At 40.6% G+C, this 19,554-nt stretch overlaps 1 protein-coding gene across 2 annotated transcripts in view; it reads left to right on the top strand.

Moving 5' to 3' along the window:
- The first annotated feature begins 353 nt into the window (after nt 1–353).
- si:dkey-88l16.3 (low-density lipoprotein receptor-related protein 2) overlaps nt 354–19,554 on the top strand; it is a 91,114-nt gene continuing 71,913 nt past the window's right edge. Inside the window, exons 1-23 of one of the 2 annotated variants that reach the window (XM_057327072.1) lie at nt 354–417; nt 1,166–1,285; nt 1,433–1,663; nt 1,883–1,996; nt 2,394–2,513; nt 6,060–6,185; nt 6,267–6,470; nt 6,551–6,719; nt 6,800–6,968; nt 7,792–8,020; nt 8,363–8,482; nt 8,591–8,809; nt 10,182–10,502; nt 10,595–10,813; nt 10,914–11,081; nt 12,884–13,081; nt 13,157–13,372; nt 13,529–13,735; nt 13,812–14,078; nt 14,160–14,375; nt 18,153–18,362; nt 18,461–18,727; nt 18,816–19,031. In XM_057327072.1, coding sequence (XP_057183055.1) covers nt 366–417; nt 1,166–1,285; nt 1,433–1,663; nt 1,883–1,996; nt 2,394–2,513; nt 6,060–6,185; nt 6,267–6,470; nt 6,551–6,719; nt 6,800–6,968; nt 7,792–8,020; nt 8,363–8,482; nt 8,591–8,809; nt 10,182–10,502; nt 10,595–10,813; nt 10,914–11,081; nt 12,884–13,081; nt 13,157–13,372; nt 13,529–13,735; nt 13,812–14,078; nt 14,160–14,375; nt 18,153–18,362; nt 18,461–18,727; nt 18,816–19,031 — 4,378 coding nt within the window. In that variant the 5' untranslated portion in view covers nt 354–365. Of the gene's footprint in view, nt 418–1,165; nt 1,286–1,432; nt 1,664–1,882; nt 1,997–2,393; nt 2,514–6,059; nt 6,186–6,266; nt 6,471–6,550; nt 6,720–6,799; nt 6,969–7,791; nt 8,021–8,362; nt 8,483–8,590; nt 8,810–10,181; nt 10,503–10,594; nt 10,814–10,913; nt 11,082–12,799; nt 13,082–13,156; nt 13,373–13,528; nt 13,736–13,811; nt 14,079–14,159; nt 14,376–18,152; nt 18,363–18,460; nt 18,728–18,815; nt 19,032–19,554 lie in introns of both variants that reach the window. The other variant, XM_057327071.1, reaches the window with a different exon arrangement.

The raw sequence follows: 19,554 nt of genomic DNA, 5'->3' as shown, positions 1-19,554 counted from the left end.
CCACGGTTTACAACAGTTTTTTGGATAAACTGTAGTAAAACCATGTTTTTCGTTTTTCGTAAGGGTAAGTAGCACATTTCGATGGGTACCATATGAATCGACAGAACACCTGAAACAGTTGACAATCCGGGTCATCACTAATTTAAACATACTATGATTTGGGACGTGACGTGCTACTTCTAATTTCGAATACTATTTCCGATGGATAGTACGCAGGGAATGTTGATAGGCATCTCACTAGGTTCAGGACAGCCAATCAAAAGACATGAAATGACAACATGACGTCATGATGGCGCGTGGCGGAATCTTTATAACAGATTGTGGTTAGTTGGCACGCATGCGCGCACCAAACAGGTACAGGTGTGATGGATCCGCGGCTTCTCATCTGCTGCGCTGCAGTTTTTATTTTTGTATCAGGTAGTATATCAGCCCGTACTTGGTTAATGTTATCGTAAATGCTGTGTTAAGAAATGAGATAGCACAATGTACCAAACATTCTGTTTCATAAGAGCAGGATGTGATATAGTAACTTGCCTACAAATGCTTGCGCTTGGTACATTCAGTATATAAAATCCCGTCTGTTTGCTTTTATTTAAAGTGTAAAGGGCGCAATCATAGTGACAAAAATTGTGGTGGAAGGTAGCAACGAATTCCTATGTACTGATGTGTGATCACGTTCAGAGTTTTTTTAAGATAAATAAATGAACGATAAAACACCAACAGTCAAATCCATTCCAATTTTAGGGTCCCGCGCATCTAATGCGCAGGGCGCAATTAAACCGTTTGGCTTCCAAGCACGGAAACTGTTCGAGCAGAAACATCGAGAAAGATTCAATGCCTCGTTATATATTTAAACAACATTCAGACAACGGTCCAAACCATAGCAAAAGGTACTTTTTAGCTGAAATCGCTGTCGTTTAAAAGAGTGACAAAACAGTTTTGAGTCCTTTTATATTTTTGCAGTTGTACTTTTTGTTTGGTTTCCTCTTATTTACCCTAAAGGCACGCTGTGACAACAACTCTGATATTGGGAGAGTGGGTGTTAAATGATCAGTAAACCATAGCTTCTTGGCTTATTCTTAACAACAAACTAGGAGCAGTATGCAGTCATGTGTAAAAGTAACAGACAAAAAGCTGTGGAATTTGCCTGTGCATGTGCTTTCAGATGTGTGCGGAGAGTGCAGCGGAAATCAATGGCAGTGTGATGATGGAGTGTGTATACCACACAGATGGCACTGTGATGGTGTTAGTGACTGCCAGGATGGCTCTGATGAGATGGCCTGCTGTATGTACCAGATATCACTTGCTCTCTTATTAATTAAGTTTCATGTCTTCACCCTCATCTCCTCTGTTAAGTTTGCTTGCATGTAATTGTGTTCAAGACAGTGAAAGGGCAAGAATAACATGCTACCATTGAAATGTATCCCACTAGCATGTCCACCAAGAGATTTTGAGTGTGCGGATGGTTCCGGGTGTGTGACAGAGTCGCTGGCTTGTGACGGGCAGGCCCAGTGTTCTGATGGCTCAGATGAGCTGGATTGTGATTGGAGGTCAGGCTGCCTTTCCCTTGACTGGAAGTGTAGGAACAATATCTGCATCCCACAAGACTTTCTCTGCAATGAAGTCAATGATTGTGGTGATAATTCGGATGAAGAAACTTGTGGTAAGCTGTATATTCTTAAAAAAAAGTACTTTCTTACACATGTGCCATTCATAGTCTGTATACCTTGTTATTCACTAAAAAGACTTTTGTCAGTGTTATGAAATCTGTGGAGCATTGTACATAAGACTTTGTTTTATCTACATGATCATGATGTCATATCTGTCATCTGTATACTCCAGGAATCATATTACGTGATTTTTTTTAAACGTGTCACTATAGGTTCTTGTGGGAAGATGAAAATCCGCTGTCCTGATGGAAGATGTTTAACCCAGAGAGAGATGTGTGACGGAGTTGCTCAGTGCACAGATAGGAGAGATGAGCCTCATACCTGTGGTACAAGATCCTGATTAAAATACAGAGCGATTTCTCAAACCTTTAATATCATATTGATTGCTCTGAATTAAATGTATATACTGCGGATTTACATCCTTTCATAATGCTAGTTAATGCTTGTTGGCAACAATAAGCAGCTGGTCTAAAAAAAGAAAGGCACAGATATGTTCTGAGAAGGGATTGTTTGGTGAACGTTTGCACACATTGCTAGCTTTTTTTATATGATGCGCAACACCACACTGATGACATGGCCAAGATAAATATGTTGAGAGAGATTCTATTGGATGACCATTTTTGATGTCACCCTTTTATAATTTTAAAATGATGCCATATATAGTTTAAAAATGTTTTATACTTTACTATAAGGCCTTAGTCCACCTATTTTTAACTTCCCTAGGTAAAAGTTGTAGGAATGCAAATGGTGGCTGTAGTCATACTTGTGTGGATCAAACTTGGGGAGCGATGTGCATTTGTCCCAGTGGAATGACCCTCTCCGCAAATGGATTTGATTGCAAAGGTAAGTTCAAGTTTCATGTTTGCCTTCAGTGAAATTAATTCATGTTTTGTTTACATTTAGCAGATTCATTTATCCAAAGTGACTTGCAAATGAGAGAGCATTTAACATTTTGCCCAACTGGCAATCCACGGGCCTTTCATGAAACACGAGCAGAACGAATTTGTGTGGGCTGCACGATAATTTATCGCGATACCACTAAATCCTATTGAAATCAAGATGGCTGCGATATGCAATGTGTCGATATTTTTTTTAATGCGTAGCTTGTCCGTGAAGCACGTCTCTGGGATCAGTAAGGAAATGCTGCTCAATCTAAAAGCAGTGCGAGTTTGAGTCACTTATAATGTGCATTTGAAAAAGCAACACCCGTCAAACATGATCATTATAAATATACTTTATTATCATAAAAATACCTGATGAGGCTTGAGTAACAGTGATAAAAGATGTCCATAGGCATTTCCCTATAGAACGTGTTATGGTCTTCTTCTGCAGTGTGTATTTGGAGTTTCCGCATGAGAGCGCCCTCTGGCTTTCGTATGCAGCAGCATTTTCCCGTACTTCACGCAAAAGCTGTGCATAAATCACGTGATATTTATCGTCGGTTTATCGCGACAGCCCTTTGTGACGTAATTTTCAGATTCATGAAAATGTTCATATTTTCAAAATGTTAGTTGGAACAAAATAAATTTACACCTGCTCCAGACCATGTTGAAATGGTGTGTAAAACATTTAAACGTTGTTTGTCCTTTATGGCAAACTGACTGATGACATTTCATTTTTATGCACTATATGTATCGTCATAATATTTCACAAGTTTGCTTGGCTTGTCTTTTTAACTGTTCAACGTTTCTGTAAATGCATTGCTTGCCACTGTCCCTTTTTACTAGCCGCCCAGATGTTAATATTGCGGTGACTGTATTTTTAGATTTAGCAGTATTGTTCAAATGAGATGCTGCCATGAATATTCCAGATCACCAAAGCCTCTCCACCTCCAAAGTGCTCTCAGGCGACACCGTGGTGGACACACGTTAATATAGTACCTCAGAGATGACAAATTTTTGTAGGCCAACCCGGAAGCTAGTGTAGCACTGGTTCCCTCGACTGAAACCTATGCATTTTTCCCATAGACTTTTGAAAGATCGCAAAAATAAGATCTGTGATTAACAAATGTTCGTGATGTTTACACGTTTTGTCTATCAACTTCATCTGTACAGATTAACACAATATTTGCTTTTTTTTAAGCCTAATACAATCGGCAGATGTAAAAAGCTAATACAAGGCTATAAACACACTACACTACGGCCACTGGATATCAACATCACGACAAAAATATGTCAGTTCTGAGGGCTGCTCCAACTAACAGTTTAAACGATCTGCAAATCCAGCATCATATCCACCATTTATATAACATTCATCACCGAAATGCTCTAAACAAACACATTTGCACAGCTGAATTTCTGTAACCCGGACGAAGCACATTAATGGGCATGCTAGTTGGAAGATGTAGTGAGCTAAGCTAACAGTTACTCTACAATAACTGAAGCTTCACTAAGCTACCACCCTGGGAAATGTTGCAAGCTAAGATACAGCAACATGGTAAATGCAGCTTACTAAATCTAAGCTATTTTTTTTCTTCATTTTTAATTTGAACTGACTTGATTTCAAATGCTATCTCGGTGATCAATAAAACTTTCAGTCAAACAGATCATAATTATTCAGAAATTATTTTTTCAAGTATCTTTGAAGTGATTTCCAGAGACAAGTGTCTCTTTCTTCAATGGGCATTTTGTTTATTAATGTTAATGCATTATATTTTATATGAAATACTCAGTCACTGTACATGTAATCAATTCAACAAATAAGAATGACATGTACAGTAAAACATTACCCTGATCAATCAGACGTGAATGAGAACATAATTTTGCGAGTTGTCTTTATGTATCCAGAGAGTCCAAGAAAAATAGTTTTGGTACTCAAAGCACGTGGTGTCATTTTTAGTTACGTGGGGAACTGAACAGCGTTTTGTAACGTATACAAAAAATCCAGAGTCTGGAAGTTGAGACATCTATATGATATGCTTTAACATTATAACACTATCTATATACAGGTGCTGGTCATATAATTAGAATATCATCAAAAAGTTGATTTATTTCACTAATTCCATTCAAAAAGTGAAACTTTATTATATTCATTCATTACACACAGACTGATATATTTCAAATGTTTATTTCTTTTAATTTGATGATTATAACTGACAACTAATGAAAATCCCAAATTCAGTATCTCAGAAAATTAGAATATTACTTAAGACCAATACAAAGAAAGGATTTTTAGAAATCTTGGCCAACTGAAAAGTATGAACATGAAAAGTATGAGCATGTACAGCACTCGATACTTAGTTGGGGCTCCTTTTGCCTGAATTACTGCAGCAATGCGGCGTGGCATGGAGTTGATCAGTCTGTGGCACTGCTCAGGTGTTATGAGAGCCCAGGTTGCTCTGATAGTGGCCTTCAGCTCTTCTGCATTGTTGGGTCTGGCATATCGCATCTTCCTCTTCACAATACCCCATAGCTTTTCTATGGGGTTAAGGTCAGGCGAGTTTGCTGGCCAATTAAGAACAGGGATACCATGGTCCTTAAACCAGGTACTGGTAGCTTTGGCACTGTGTGCAGGTGCCAAGTCCTGTTGGAAAATGAAATCTGCATCTTCATAAAGTTGGTCAGCAGCAGGAAGCATGAAGTGCTCTAAAACTTCCTGGTATACGGCTGCATTGACCTTGGACCTCAGAAAACACAGAGGACCAACACCAGCAGATGACATGGCACCCCAAACCATCACTGACTGTGGAAACTTTACACTGGACCTCAAGCAACGTGGATTCTGTGCCTCTCCTCTCTTCCTCCAGACTCTGGGACCCTGATTTCCAAAGGAAATGCAAAATTTACTTTCATCAGAGAACATAACTTTGGACCACTCAGCAGCAGTCCAGTCCTTTTTGTCTTTAGCCCAGGCGAGATGCTTCTGATGCTTCCTGCTGCTGACCAACTTTATGGAGATGCAGATTTCATTTTCCAACAGGACTTGGCACCTGCACACAGTGCCAAAGCTACCAGTACCTGGTTTAAGGACCATGGTATCCCTGTTCTTAATTGGCCAGCAAACTCGCCTGACCTTAACCCCATAGAAAATCTATGGGGTATTGTGAAGAGGAAGATGCGATATGCCAGACCCAACAATGCAGAAGAGCTGAAGGCCACTATCAAAGCAACCTGGGCTCTCATAACACCTGAGCAGTGCCACATACTGATCGACTCCATGCCACGCCGCATTGCTGCAGTAATTCAGGCAAAAGGAGCCCCAACCAAGTATTGAGTGCTGTACATGCTCATACTTTTAATGTTCATACTTTTCAAGATTTCTAAAAATCTGTTCTTTGTATTGGTCTTAAATAATATTCTAATTTTCCGAGATACTGAATTTGGGATTTTCATTAGTTGTCAACAAAATGTTGTAAACAAATGTGCAATGTTAACTTGTGTGCTTTTTCAGATGTTGATGAATGTTCCCAGTCATTTGGACCCTGTATGCACTTATGTACAAACACACCAGGGTCTTTTCGTTGCTTGTGTCAGAATGGTTTTAAATCTCTTGGCAATGGATCTTGTGAAGCTCAAGGTAGCCATTTATTGCTTGTAAAATCTGATATGAAAATACCAATACACAATACCGTTAACGTATAACATATTGTTTCACTAGGGTTCCCAGTGAAGATTTTGACCTTCGGAAAACGGCTTATTGGGCTAGTGAATGTTAAGACTAGGGTGTTTGAGCCACTTCTTTCAATTGAGAGCTACCCCATAGCCCTGACCTATGATATTCAAAAGAACCTTATTTTTTGGGCAGATAACCATGGAAATATCTACAAGGCTTACAACCACAAGAGCATGGTTCTTTATTCAGGTTAGTAATTGTGGGAGACTTGATAAAACTGTGTAAAATATATTAAGCAATACCAAAACCACATTTCCTCTATTTATTAGGGCAATCTGGTGTGAGAAGTCTGGCTGTTGATTGGTTTACTGGGCAGCTCTATTGGACGAGTGTTACACAAAAAGCCATTTTCACAGGTACCGCTGATGGTAGTTCTACATGTGTAGTCATATCCAAAGACACAGACCCAGGTGATGTTGTCCTCAGTCCAGTTGAGAGGTACAGTATTTATGAATCAATAGTAGGATTTACATTTTTGGAGAACTTTTGAGTCTTAAATTTGATTTTTTTTTCGTCAGTTTTATATTTTGGATTAATAAAGGAATGAGTGAACAGATTACCATTGAAAGGACAGCAATGGATGGTTCGAATCGGACAACACTCATTTTTGTTACTGCACAGATACCAAAGGGTCTTACATTGGATGTGGCAGCTCGACGGTTGTATTGGATCAGTGAGTTCAAAATGGTGGGTTGGATGTTGAACTACTGATCGTTTATACATTCGCAGTGGTTACAATAAGAGTCAGAATTGGGTTGAGCACTTTTGATACGGTCAGACTGTCAGTCCAACAGTGTGTAGCTGATTGGATTCTAATATAAATTATTGATTGTCCACACTGTGTGGGGTCCATTTATAAACGTTGCATACGCACAAAGCGAGGCTGTAAACGTGCGTACGCCACTTTTCACGTAAAGTTAGTGATCTATTAAAAACAAACTTGACAGGAGAATGTGCGTACACATTGGTCAGTTTGCTTACAGGTGCGCACATTCTCCTGTCAAGTTTGTTTTTAATAGATCACTAACTTTGCATTCTGGAGACAAGGGGAAGTGGTGACACAAATGCACACACTTTAAGGGTGAAATCTGTGCAAAGTTTTATAAACAAAACCCCAGCTCCATTTTGTATATCCCATGGCACTCTCTCGTTTTCTGCAATATCTGATTTGGTTTCTATGGCAATGACATTGCGTTGACAGGAAGTGTTCAAAAATCGTCTTTGGTCTGACAGTCTGAACATACGTAACCTTTTTTTAAGCAGAATGGTAACTATATGGTAGCGATGTGTCTAAAATCAATTCTAAACACCCCACCAATTCCAAAACTATGCCCTGGGAATCACTTGCAGTTGTGGTGACAAAACGACTCTCTTTTGAAATTCATGCAATATTGTTATATTTAAGAGTTCTTTAAAAAAGCTTCTATATAAGTACTATAATTTTGCTTTGATGATTAAAATGATTAATTAATTTTAATAGCAAGTTTAATTCCTCCCTTTGTTTTCCCAGTCAATTGAGAGCATCAGGACAGATGGTTCTGGGAGTTGCACGTTTTGGAACTTTTTTCAAGGAAGTCCTGCTCAGAGCCTGGCAGTGTTCAATGGCTGGTTCTACTGGGCAGATGAAAAGAGACTCTGGCAAGCTCCTCAAAATCTACCCTCTGCAAAATATAATGAGTTCCTCTTAAAAGCGTCACTTCCTGTCCTGACTGTCTACCATGAGCTTCAGCAGCCTCAAGGTGAATTTAGCCTTAGGTGTGATTTCCCAGACAGGGCTTAAGACTAGTCCCAGACTAACTTAACTGTTAGTGGTGTCTTGATCGATAACGACTTTCACTGGCATATCTTAAAATATATCGGTGCGCTCGTTTTGTCTCAGGCACACAGTAAAAAAAATGTGTAGAGTTTGTTGTTATTTAAAAACGACTTGAATATCCTAGTTTAACTAAGGCCTAGTCCTGGTTTAAAATAATCCCCGTCCAAGAAACTGGCCCTTAATGTTTTGTTTCTTAATAATTCTGTGGTTACACCATGTGGTCTAGGCCAAACTAAGCGCTGTGGTATGCGTTTTATTCTCATAGGTTTTTCACCATGTAAAAACTCTGGGTGCAAGCTGTGTTTGCCATCCAAGGAAAGTACTGTTGGATTCACCTGTTTGTGTCCTGAGGGAATGTTGCCTGTGGCTTATGGCTCTTGTGAAAGTTAGTTTTTTTTCCCCCTGTTTTGACATATCTTCAAACGATAAATATGCATTTTTAATAATAAGCACAATGAGCCTTTTGACTTCTCGTTTTCTCTCCAAATTTCAGATTTTAAGGTTGCCTATGCAACTGCCACGGTCATATACAGTCTGGAGTTTACGGGGAACACCACCATCAAAACTGAACTCTTTACTTCAGATGAGGACATTCAGGCATTCGACATGCACTGGAAATGTGGATGTGTGGTTTGGTGTAATGGGACCGGTCATGTGAAGACTAACAGGCTTTCTCAGGACATGTCGGAGTACATTCTTACATTAAAACCTGGTATGTCGTAAGTACTTGACTTATGATTCAAAGCATACTCTCCGAACTCTATGCATGTAAATTTGACCCCTCCTAGCTATATGTGCTAGGTTTTGTGTATTGCTGTGTGCTGCAACATGTCAGGGCATAACTGATAACACCATTATGCATAGTATATAGGATGCATTGCATCAATGCAGGCATTAGGATAAATTGTAGCAGTTGTAGGATAAATTCTCAATATGTTGTCATCTGGACTTCCAAATTGTCAAGACTGGTTACACAAGTACTGTTCCAGTTCAAAGTTCACATCTATGTTGTGGTGCATTTGTAATAGTTAAACATGAGCTATGATAGGGCTACTTGATTATGACAATTATATTGTAAATTACGACAAATTATAAATGATCTCTGTTAGAGATAGTTTGGCCAATATTGAGATTGTGGTTATTTAACACGATTACTGCATTCATTTAATTATTAAAAAGTCATTATTAATTACTTAAAGACACCGCTGTCATTCTTGGAAACCAAATTGAAATTGAAAATCGATTGCCCAGCCCTAATGTATTTGGGTGTATCTAATGGCCACGCTTTGGTCTCATAAATTTGTTTCCAATCAAATTGAGCAAGTTTAATAACTTGATTTATTTAACTTCATGTCATACTAAAGCGCTGCCTTTGTACTTTTAAATGACTCATTTGCTCGTCTTAATTTCATGTTATACAAACTTGTATAATGCAATTTTTCCAATTGAATTTTATAATTAAAGGTTTTTTTTTCAGTTTATTGTGAATATACCACGCAATGCAAAGCAACTTTTTGGAAGTTTATTCATACATGCATATTTGCATTTCTTTAACATATGCTACTGGTCAAAAGTTCAAAACACTTGACTGAAATATTTTTCATAATTTAAAAAATCTGAAGGGGTATTAAATGCTTAAAGTTCCCTTTCTCAACAACGTCTCAACATTGCATCATTTCTGCTCATGCAGTGGGTTATCCCCTCCCTCCTAAAACCTTCCAAAATCCTTATTGAATTACTCGACTGCAATTTTAACTCGCACTGGCCAATTGGAATTAAAATTCCAAAATTAATCAGTTCTGTGGTTCACTCCACACTTTTCATATTATTTTATTTTACTATTTAAGTGCGGCGAAAATATATTCAGGCTGTATCAACATATCAATGTATTACATATCGCAATACAAAAATGTATGTGTCCGAGCTATGGCAATTGTTATAGTGTACTGTATGTTCAATCTTATTGGTTGAGCAGCCAACATGTGACCTGCTAGATGTGAAAAAATGCGATGTTAAACAGATTCTTACCAAACATTTCAGTTGTACTTCCCATGTTATTCTGACTTTCCCTGTTTCACTTGCAGCTTGCATTGTGCGAGTGGATCAGAAGACTGGGAATCTGTACTGGCTGGCCTGTGATGAACTTTCCATCGGTGTTTCTACCATTGGCCCCCTTCATCAGAGTATTTCCAGGCAGTTATATCAAGCCAGAACTGCAATCCTTGACCTTTTCGTGGATTGGCCGAAAGGAAAGCTCTATTGGCTTGAGGGAGGTCAGATCATGAGAATGAAACTGGGTTTGATCGGTGGAAGTGCAGAAGCCATCTTCAGCTTGGAGGAAAATGGTTTCGGCACCATTGCATTTGACAGAAAAGCAAACAGCTTTCTTTGGAATGGTGGCTCTTGTGCGTGCAACCTTTTGTCTTAAATAACTATTAGTGTACTCCTGAATATTTAATTTAGTTTGGCTAACTGTGAGGACTTTTTTAAACTCTAGTCTTGCAGGTCAGAAGTCTACTAAAGGCTAGGAAATACTCGGGAGGTAAAGAGTGGGTCATTTCTGGCTCTATTGTGGCTGCTTATGAACCCTACGTAGTGGCCTTGTTCAGTAATGTCCTGTCAGTATGGAATCGCAAAGATCAAACTCGTGTCTCGGAGGTTGCTGTTGAAAATGATATTGTTAGTTTATCGGTTGCTCTAAGGGAGGTCGCGCAAGGTTTGTAATATTGAGTTAATGTTTCACTTTCTGAGGTCTACTGTATCATTATGTGGCCCCTTATCTATACACTTGTTCTGTTTAAACTTCGCTTTTCCAGATGACATGGCTGAAGATGTGCGTCCTACCGAGGTGACTTGTAAAAGCCCCCTGGTCTTGTGTCCAGGTTCAACAGTGTGTATCAGTCAGTCTCAGCAATGTGATGGCAAGAGTGATTGTCCTGATGGGTCTGATGAGGCTTTCTGTTTGTACATGTGTGCAAAGCCAGGTAATGTGGTGCAGCAGGAGGTAGGGCTGTTTAATCGCTGGACTCGATTAATCGCATTGAGAATGAAAGTTTGTGTTTTTCAAATGAATATGCACAATAATTCTGTATTTATAAACACCTACATGTACACAAAGAAATGCATGTAAATACATGCTATATACAGGGCCGTCGCAAGGGTGGTGTGAGGCCCTGTGCGAACTTAACGTGTGAGGTCCACTGGAGGAAAGAATTAAAAAAAAAATTTTGTAGGTTATGATTCTTTATGATGATTCTCAAAGATAATGCGCAGTCTGTTGTTACGAACACAACTTTAACCCGCATCTTATGGACAGCGCTCCATGCACTAACTGTTGCGTTGCGTGTATGTCAACATCAAAACATGTATTGGAGTTTTCTTGGTGAAAATATCTTCTCTACTTCTGTTATATACTTCAAATTTTCTTTTTTTAAATGAACACAAGAAATAATAGAAGCTGGTTCTTAAAGGAGCCGGCTTATCAGACCCATCAGTACCGGCCAGGCGCGAGGCCGTGTGGAGGCGAGAATACATGTAAATACTTGCATGTATTTCTTTGTGTATGTGAATGTTTATAAATACTAAATTGAACACAAACATATTATGCAAACACATTATTATTATATTTTTATACAAAAATTGAAAGTTCTTTGTACCCTTAGGTAGGCATGGGCACGAGTACTCGATTACTCGAGTACTCGAACGCGACAGCGACGATCGATAGTGAAAACGATGATCGATTGGGGGTTTAAATACAGTTTTTAATTATTTTCTTTCTTTCTGATTGGTTATGCTGGCATTTCGGGTTGTGCCCAGAAATTTGATTGTTGCGTTGCGAGAGTTTGCGGTCCAGAGTCAAGTCCGGAGCACAGAAGGGCATATTGAAAGCGCACAGCGATGCTTGGTTTCACTTTGATAAACCTGACGAAAATACAGTCTAGTGCAAAATGTACGGCGCCAAGCAGCATACAAAACATACAAATCTACTACAAGTTTGATCCGTTATCATCTTACACTCTGTCTAAAGTTACACCGCACGTGAGCGGCGCGATGCAACATGGCGAAAGCAAAAAGAAACTGGACGTTTGTTGCGTCTCTTTGCGCTGCATCCAGTGTGCACAGAATTTCTGTTTGTTGTATTCGCGCCAATCCATTCCCATGGAAGCTGAGCTCGCGTTGCGCTCGCGGAGCAAAGCGAGTATTCCTCTTCTCCGCGAGCGCCACGTGAACGTGCGCTGAAGTTCATAAGAAATTGAATGGATTAAAAACGCTCACCCTGCTCCGCACCAGTATATTTGGAGACAAAATGTCAGGTGAGACCACTACTATCAGACAGACTTGTCAGACGAGCATAAGAGACTTTACCGTCAGACACTGACAGACAGAAATGTGACAGGGCAGAGATGACGTTTCATCTCACGCTGATATTTCTTTTAAATGTTTACTTTGAAAACAAAAACATTGATTGTTAGATTATTGAAAAGTCACTGTGTCGATTTAATTATTTACTCAATCTTATAGTTTTATTAACATAAATTTTCGTATCAGTGTTGTAATTAAAATATTTTCATTGTCACCATGGTATGGGGGACACGCCCCGCCCCCTCTAATGCCCCGCCCCCAATTAATCGAGTACTCGTTTTTCAAACCTGTCCAGTACTCGAAATGAAATATGATCAGAAATGCCCATCCCTACCCTTAGGTGAATTCCTCTGTGAGGACAGGAGGAAGTGTGTGGAGAGAAATTTGGTGTGTGATGGTCACTCTCACTGTCTTGATGGTTCAGATGAGGTTGGTTGTCCTACTGCAGCTCCTACAACCTTAACAACAACAACATCATCATCATCATCATTAAAGTGCCGTGTGGGATCTATACTCTGTAAAGATGCCCGTGAGTGTGTCCTGTACAGTCATGTTTGTGATGGAGAGATTGACTGTAAGGATGGGTCTGATGAAGATGACTGTGAACAACAGTGTAAACCAGGTAAAACCTAAAACATTTGTAACTTTGCCACTCAGTATGTGTGCAATTGACATTGAACCAAACGTTTCCTCATAGATCAGTTTCATTGTGCTCATGGGAGGATGTGTATTGACAAAAAGCTGGTGTGTGATGGCACACCTCAATGTCAGGATCGTTCTGATGAAGCGGATTGTTTTATTCGCTCGCATGACTGCAAACACCGCTGTGATAATAAAACTCGCTGCATCCCTGAGAGTTTCCTCTGTGATGGAGAGAGGGACTGTGTTGATGCCACTGATGAAACAAACTGCAGTGAGTGAGGTTTAAGTGGATGGAGGTTTATGTGTACATGCATTGTTTATGCTCATTGAAAACCAATTTAGCATTTTTTGCAGTAGAGTTGCAGAAATTACTTTAAACCAATTTCATTCAAATAAGTTACCCATTCCATCGTCCTTATTGTCACAGATGAAATTAACAGTGGAAATCTAAATTTGGTGGTGAACAAAGGTTTGTCGACTTTAGTCGCGCCTCGCCCTCCAGTCTGTAGAAGTCCTTCTATGATGTGTCCAGGAACATTATTGTGCATTACTAAGACTCGCATCTGTGATGGGAAGCTAGATTGTCCCGATGGTTCTGATGAAGTTTCATGTATGGATACTTGTGCAAAAATCGGTAAATCACTCAATTTTTAGTGTTATACATTCTGCAAATGCAAAGCAAAGCATTGACGTCTATGAAATCTTGCTAGGTGATTTCCTTTGTAAAGACAGGAGGAAGTGTGTAGAGATGAATTTGGTGTGTGATGGACATTCTCACTGTCTTGATGGTTCTGATGAGGTTACTTGTCCAATTGGGCACAGTAGAACATCAACCACAGTGTCATTAAAGTGTCGTGTGGGATCTAAACCCTGTCAAGACGGCCGGGAGTGTGTCATGCACAGTCATGTGTGTGATGGAGAGATGGACTGTAAGGACGGATCTGATGAAGTAGACTGTGAACTTCAGTGTAAACCAGGTAAAATGATAAATAATTGTACATCTTAATGCTTAAACCCAAGACATGTTTAATTAATGTATTGTTTGACGTTTCCTACAGATCAGTTCCATTGTGCTCACGGGAGGATGTGTATTGACAAAATACAGGTGTGTGATGGCACACCTCAATGTCAGGATCGCTCTGATGAAGCGGACTGTTTCACTCGCTCGCATGAATGCAAACACCGCTGTGATAATAAAACTCTCTGCATCCCTGAGAGCTTCCTCTGTGATGGAGAGAAGGACTGTGTGGATGCCACTGATGAAGCAAACTGTAGTAAGTGAGGTTTCAGTTGATGGAGGTTTTTGTGTGCAATACATTTTTGTGTATGCTTAATGAAAATTGACTACTGATTTCTAGAGATGCACCAATATTGGGGGTGCTGAAGTATTTGGCAATCATATCATAGCTCAGCAATCATATTATCCTTGCATCAACAGAATAGAGGCCTACTGCTGTTTTGCGTTTTGGGGTTTAGAATCATCCTATAAATCGATTGCTTGCGTGTTCTCTGCATCTGAAATTGGTGTAGTAGAAAGCTATTTAACATTAAAGCCGAAGTGTTTAATTTTTAAAGAGACTGTCCTTTTTTCTCCTGAAGCTGCTTATCAGAATCAGAAGAGCTTTATTGCCAAGTGTGCTTGCGCACACACAAGGAATTTTCTTTGGTGTTGGAAGCTTCTAGTACAGACATTCAACACAATGACAATACAATATAATACGATTTACAGTCTAAAAGATTCTAAATTGTGCATATATAAAATAAAAATTGTGCATATGTAAAATAAAGACCATTTTACAGAAAATGGGGGATAATAACATATAAGAGACATTGTACAGGGTAGTATATAGTAGAATATACATATTAACAGATTGTATGTACACTTGTGCAAATGGATAATTTAGTAAGTAGAGGTAGTGTTATATACATGTATAAATAAAATGTAGATATAATAAGGCACTATAGTGCACACTATAGGAGTAGTGGAAGTGGAATATTGCTCTTAAGGAGCAGTTATCTGTTTAGGAGGGAGATTGCCTGGGGGAGGAAGCTGCTTCTGTGTCTGGAAGTCCTGGTGTTAGGTGCTCTAAAGAGCCGGCCAGAGGGCAGCAGATCAAAAAGTTTGTGTGCTGGGTGTGTGGAGTCAATGATGATTTTTCTTGCCCTGTTTTTCACTCTGGAATCGTACAGGTCCTGAAGTGTGGGCAGAGGAGCACCAATAATTTTCTCAGCACTACGAACTGTCCGTTGTAGTCTTCGTAGGTCTGATTTGGTGGCCGAGCCATACCAAACAGTAATTGAAGTGCACAGAACAGATTCGATGAACACTAAGTAGAAATGGGTCAGTAGCTCCTGTGGTAGGTTGAACTTCCTCAATTGACAGAGGAAGTATAACCTCTGCTGGGCCTTCTTTACAATGGAGTCTATGTGGGACTCCCACTTCAGGTCCTGAGAGATGGTGGAGCCCAGGAACCTGAATGACTCCACAGTATCCACAGTGCTGTCCAGGATGGTGAGGGGAGGAAGTGATGGAGGGTTCCTTCTGAAATCCACTATCATCTCCATTGTCTTGGATGCATTCAGCTCTAGGTTGTTTTGACTACACCAGGCAGCCAGCTGAGCAACCTCCTTTCTGTAAGAAGATTCATCACCGTCTTGAATAAGGCCAATGACTGTGGTGTCATCTGCAAACTTCAGGAGTTTGACAGAAGGGTCTGTAGAGGTGTATTCATTTGTATAGAGTGAAAATAGCAGTGGATAAAGAACCCATCCTTGAGGAGCTCCGGTGGTGATGGTACATGTGCTGGATGTAAATTTTCCCAACCTCACTAGCTGCTGCCTGTTCGACAGGAAGTTAATAATCCACTGACAGGTAGAGGTTGGCACAGAGAGCTGGGTAAGCTTGGGCAGGAGGAGGTCTGGGATTATGGTGTTGAAGGCCGAGCTGAAGTCTACAAACAGGATCCTGACGTAAGTCCCTGGTCTGTCTAGGTGTTGTAGGATGTAATGCAGTCCCATGTTTACTACATCGTCCACAGACATGTTTGCTCTGTAAGCAAACTGGAGGGGATGAAGAAGTGGTCTGGTGATGTCCTACAGGTGGGCCAGTACAAGTCTCTCAAATGACTTAATGACCACAGATGTTAAAGCAACAGGCCTGTAGTCATTAAGTCCAGAGATTTTGGGTTTCTTCTGTACAGGGATATGACGGTGGAGCGTTTGAAGCATGAAGGGACTTCACACTGCTCCAAAGATCTGTTAAAAATATTAGTGAAGATGGGCGACAGCTGCTCCGCACAGACTTTCAGGCAGGAGGGTGAGACATTGTCTGGGCCTGGTGCTTTTCTGATCTTTTGTTTGCGGAAAAGCTGGCACACATCCTCTTCGCAGATCATAAATGCAGGTTGAGTGTCAAGAGGAGGTGTTAATGGTATAGCAGAGATAGGGTCAGGGCGGGTGTGAAGGGTGAGACTCTGCATTTCAAAACGACAATAGAAGTAGTTCAGGTCGTCAGCCAGTCGTTGATTACCCACAGACTGAGGGGATGATGGCTTGTAGTTGGTAATGTCTTTCAGGCCTTTCCACACAGATACAGGGTCGTTGGCTGAAAACTGGTTCTTCAGCTTTTCAGAGTAGCTTCTCTTAGCTCCTTTGTCAGTGTGTTTTTGGCCTGATTATACAAGACTTTGTCCCCACTTCTGTAAGCATCTTCTTTGCCCTGACAAAGCTGTCTCAGTTTCATTGTAAACCATGGTTTGTCATTGTTGTATGTTAAGCGAGTCCTGGTGGGAATACACATGTCCTCACAGAAGCTGATGTAGGATGTCACTGTGTCAGTTAACTCATCCAGATCAGTGGCTGCAGCTTCAAAGACACTCCAATCCGTGCAGTCGAAACAGGCTTGTAAGGCCCGCTCTGTTTCGCTGCTCCATCTCTTTGCTGTTCTTGCTACAGGCTTGGCAGATTTAAGCTTCTGTCTGTAGGTCGGAAGAAGATGAACCAGGCAATGATCAGAGAGACCCAGAGCTGCTCTGGGAACAGAGTGGTATGCATCCCGTATTATGGTGTAACAGTGATCCAGAATGTTGCTGTCTCTGGTGGGGCATGTGATATGCTGCCTGTATTTTGGCAGCTCACGGGAGAGGTTTGCTCTGTTAAAGTCCCCAATAATAATAATAAGAGAATCCGGGTGTTGCTACTCTGTGTCAGTGACGTAATCTGCCAGCTGTTGCAGCGCTGCGCTCGCACAAGCATGTGGAGGAATGTAAACATTCACGAGAATAAACGAGGAAAACTTGCGTGGTGAATAAAAAGGTTTGCAGTTTATAGAGAATGCTTCAAAGTACGAAAAGCACATCTTCATTGTTGTTATATCTCTGCACCAACCTTTGTTTATATAAAAACATAATCCACCACCACGTGTCTTCCCTGTTGACTCGGCAATGCGATCCGCTGAAAACAGCTGAAAACCCGGCAGATGTAACGCGCTGTCCGGTATGGTGTCATTGAGCCATGTTTCTGTGAAGCGCAGCGGAGTTGGAAAAATCTTTGTTTGTCCTAGTGAGTAAGAGTATTTCGTCCGTTTTGTTGGTAAGGGAGCAGACATTCGCCAGGTGTGTACTTGGCAGCGGGGTCCTAAATCCGCGTCGTCAGAGTCTGACGAGCGCACCCGCTCGCTTTCCCCGCTTGCGTCTTTTGAGCGTTTGTATAGAGCTGCCGCTCCTCCGAGTAAAATGTCCAGTAACACGTCTGAATTTTCAAAATTAGGGAAAAAATTGATAGAAGGGCATTGCTTAATGTTAAGCAATTCGTCCCTGGTAAAAGTGATTAAAGTAGAGTAACTTAAAACAGGAAAAACAAACAAAAAAGACAAGTACTAGAGCACTCCAAACCGAGGCAGCCATCCGCGGTGCCATCTTGATCAGAGATCAAGCGCCATCTTGATCTTGATTATGTTCTATCATTTCCTTCAGTTACGTGAGTAGGAACACTTGGTTATGGGTTACTCTGTTTAAGCTTTATTAACAGATTCTTTTTCCTTATTCTCACAGCTGAAATTAGCAGTGGAAATCTAAATTTAGTGACTGTAAAGAAAGGTGCCTCGACTTTTGTTGCATCTCGGCCTCCAGTCTGTAGAAGTCCTTCCATAATGTGTCCTGGAACTTCATTGTGCATTTCTCAGACTCGCCTGTGTGATGGGAAGCTAGATTGTCCCGATGGTTCTGATGAAGTTTCATGCATAGATATTTGTGCAAAAATCGGTAAATCTTCACTTCATCTTTACTGTAATCTATCTTGGATTCTGTAATATTTTTCCTCCCAAATAAGCAAATCGCTGACATCTATGAACCCTTGCTAGGTGATTTCCTTTGTAAGGATAGGAGGAAATGTGTGGAGAGGAGTTTGGTGTGTGACGGCCGTTCTCACTGTCTTGACGGTTCTGATGAGGTTGGTTGTCCCATCAGGGGCAGTAGAACATCAACCACTGCATCATTAAAGTGTCGTGTGGGATCTAAACCCTGTAAAGATGGCAGAGGATGTGTCCTGTACAGAAATGTGTGCGATGGACAGATGGACTGTAAGGATGGATCAGATGAACAAAACTGTAAACGTCAGTGCCGACCAGGTTGGCAAATCTAAGTTTTTCCAATCCACTTTTTGTCTGTCTCCTTCGCATACTAATCAAATTATCTTCATTTGTTCAATTACAACAGGTCGGTTTCAGTGTATGACTGATGGGAGATGTATTGAGAAGAATCAAGTGTGTGATGGAACTCCTCAGTGTCTGGATAAATCTGATGAGACAGGATGCCAGAAAGCCTCAGGGATCTGCAGCATGCGGTGCGACTGGAACACGCATTGTATTCCTGAAGATTTCATGTGTAATGGGATTAAGGACTGTCAAGATGGTACTGATGAAGTCAACTGTGGTGAGCAGCACCTAATGTTTGGATGTTAAAGGGGTCATCTGACACAATGTCATGTTTTCCTTTATCTTTGGTGTGTTACAAGTTGTAAACTTGAGATTTTTACTAGAGGTGCACCGATTGACCGGCCAGAGACCGGAATCAGCCGGTTTTTCGTATGATCGGCCGGACCGGTGACCGGCCGGTGTCAGTCTCACGTCTCACCGATTCCACCAAGCCGATCTTCTGATGCCCGTGACATGCGCGCATATATATATATATATATATATATATACATGCACTCACTCACCTAAAGGATTATTAGGAACACCTGTTCAATTTCTCATTAATGCAATTATCTAATCAACCAATCACATGGCAGTTGCTTCAATGCATTTAGGGGTGTGGTCCTGGTCAAGACAATCTCCTGAACTCCAAACTGAATGTCAGAATGGGAAAGAAAGGTGATTTAAGCAATTTTGAGCGTGGCATGGTTGTTGGTGCCAGACGGGCCGGTCTGAGTATTTCACAATCTGCTCAGTTACTG

This window comes from Triplophysa rosa, unplaced genomic scaffold (assembly GCF_024868665.1).
Source record: "Triplophysa rosa unplaced genomic scaffold, Trosa_1v2 scaffold16_ERROPOS7159779, whole genome shotgun sequence".
NCBI lineage: Eukaryota > Metazoa > Chordata > Actinopteri > Cypriniformes > Nemacheilidae > Triplophysa > Triplophysa rosa.
The sequence above is the reverse complement of the archived record's forward strand: the minus strand, read 5'-3'. Positions and strand labels throughout refer to the sequence as shown.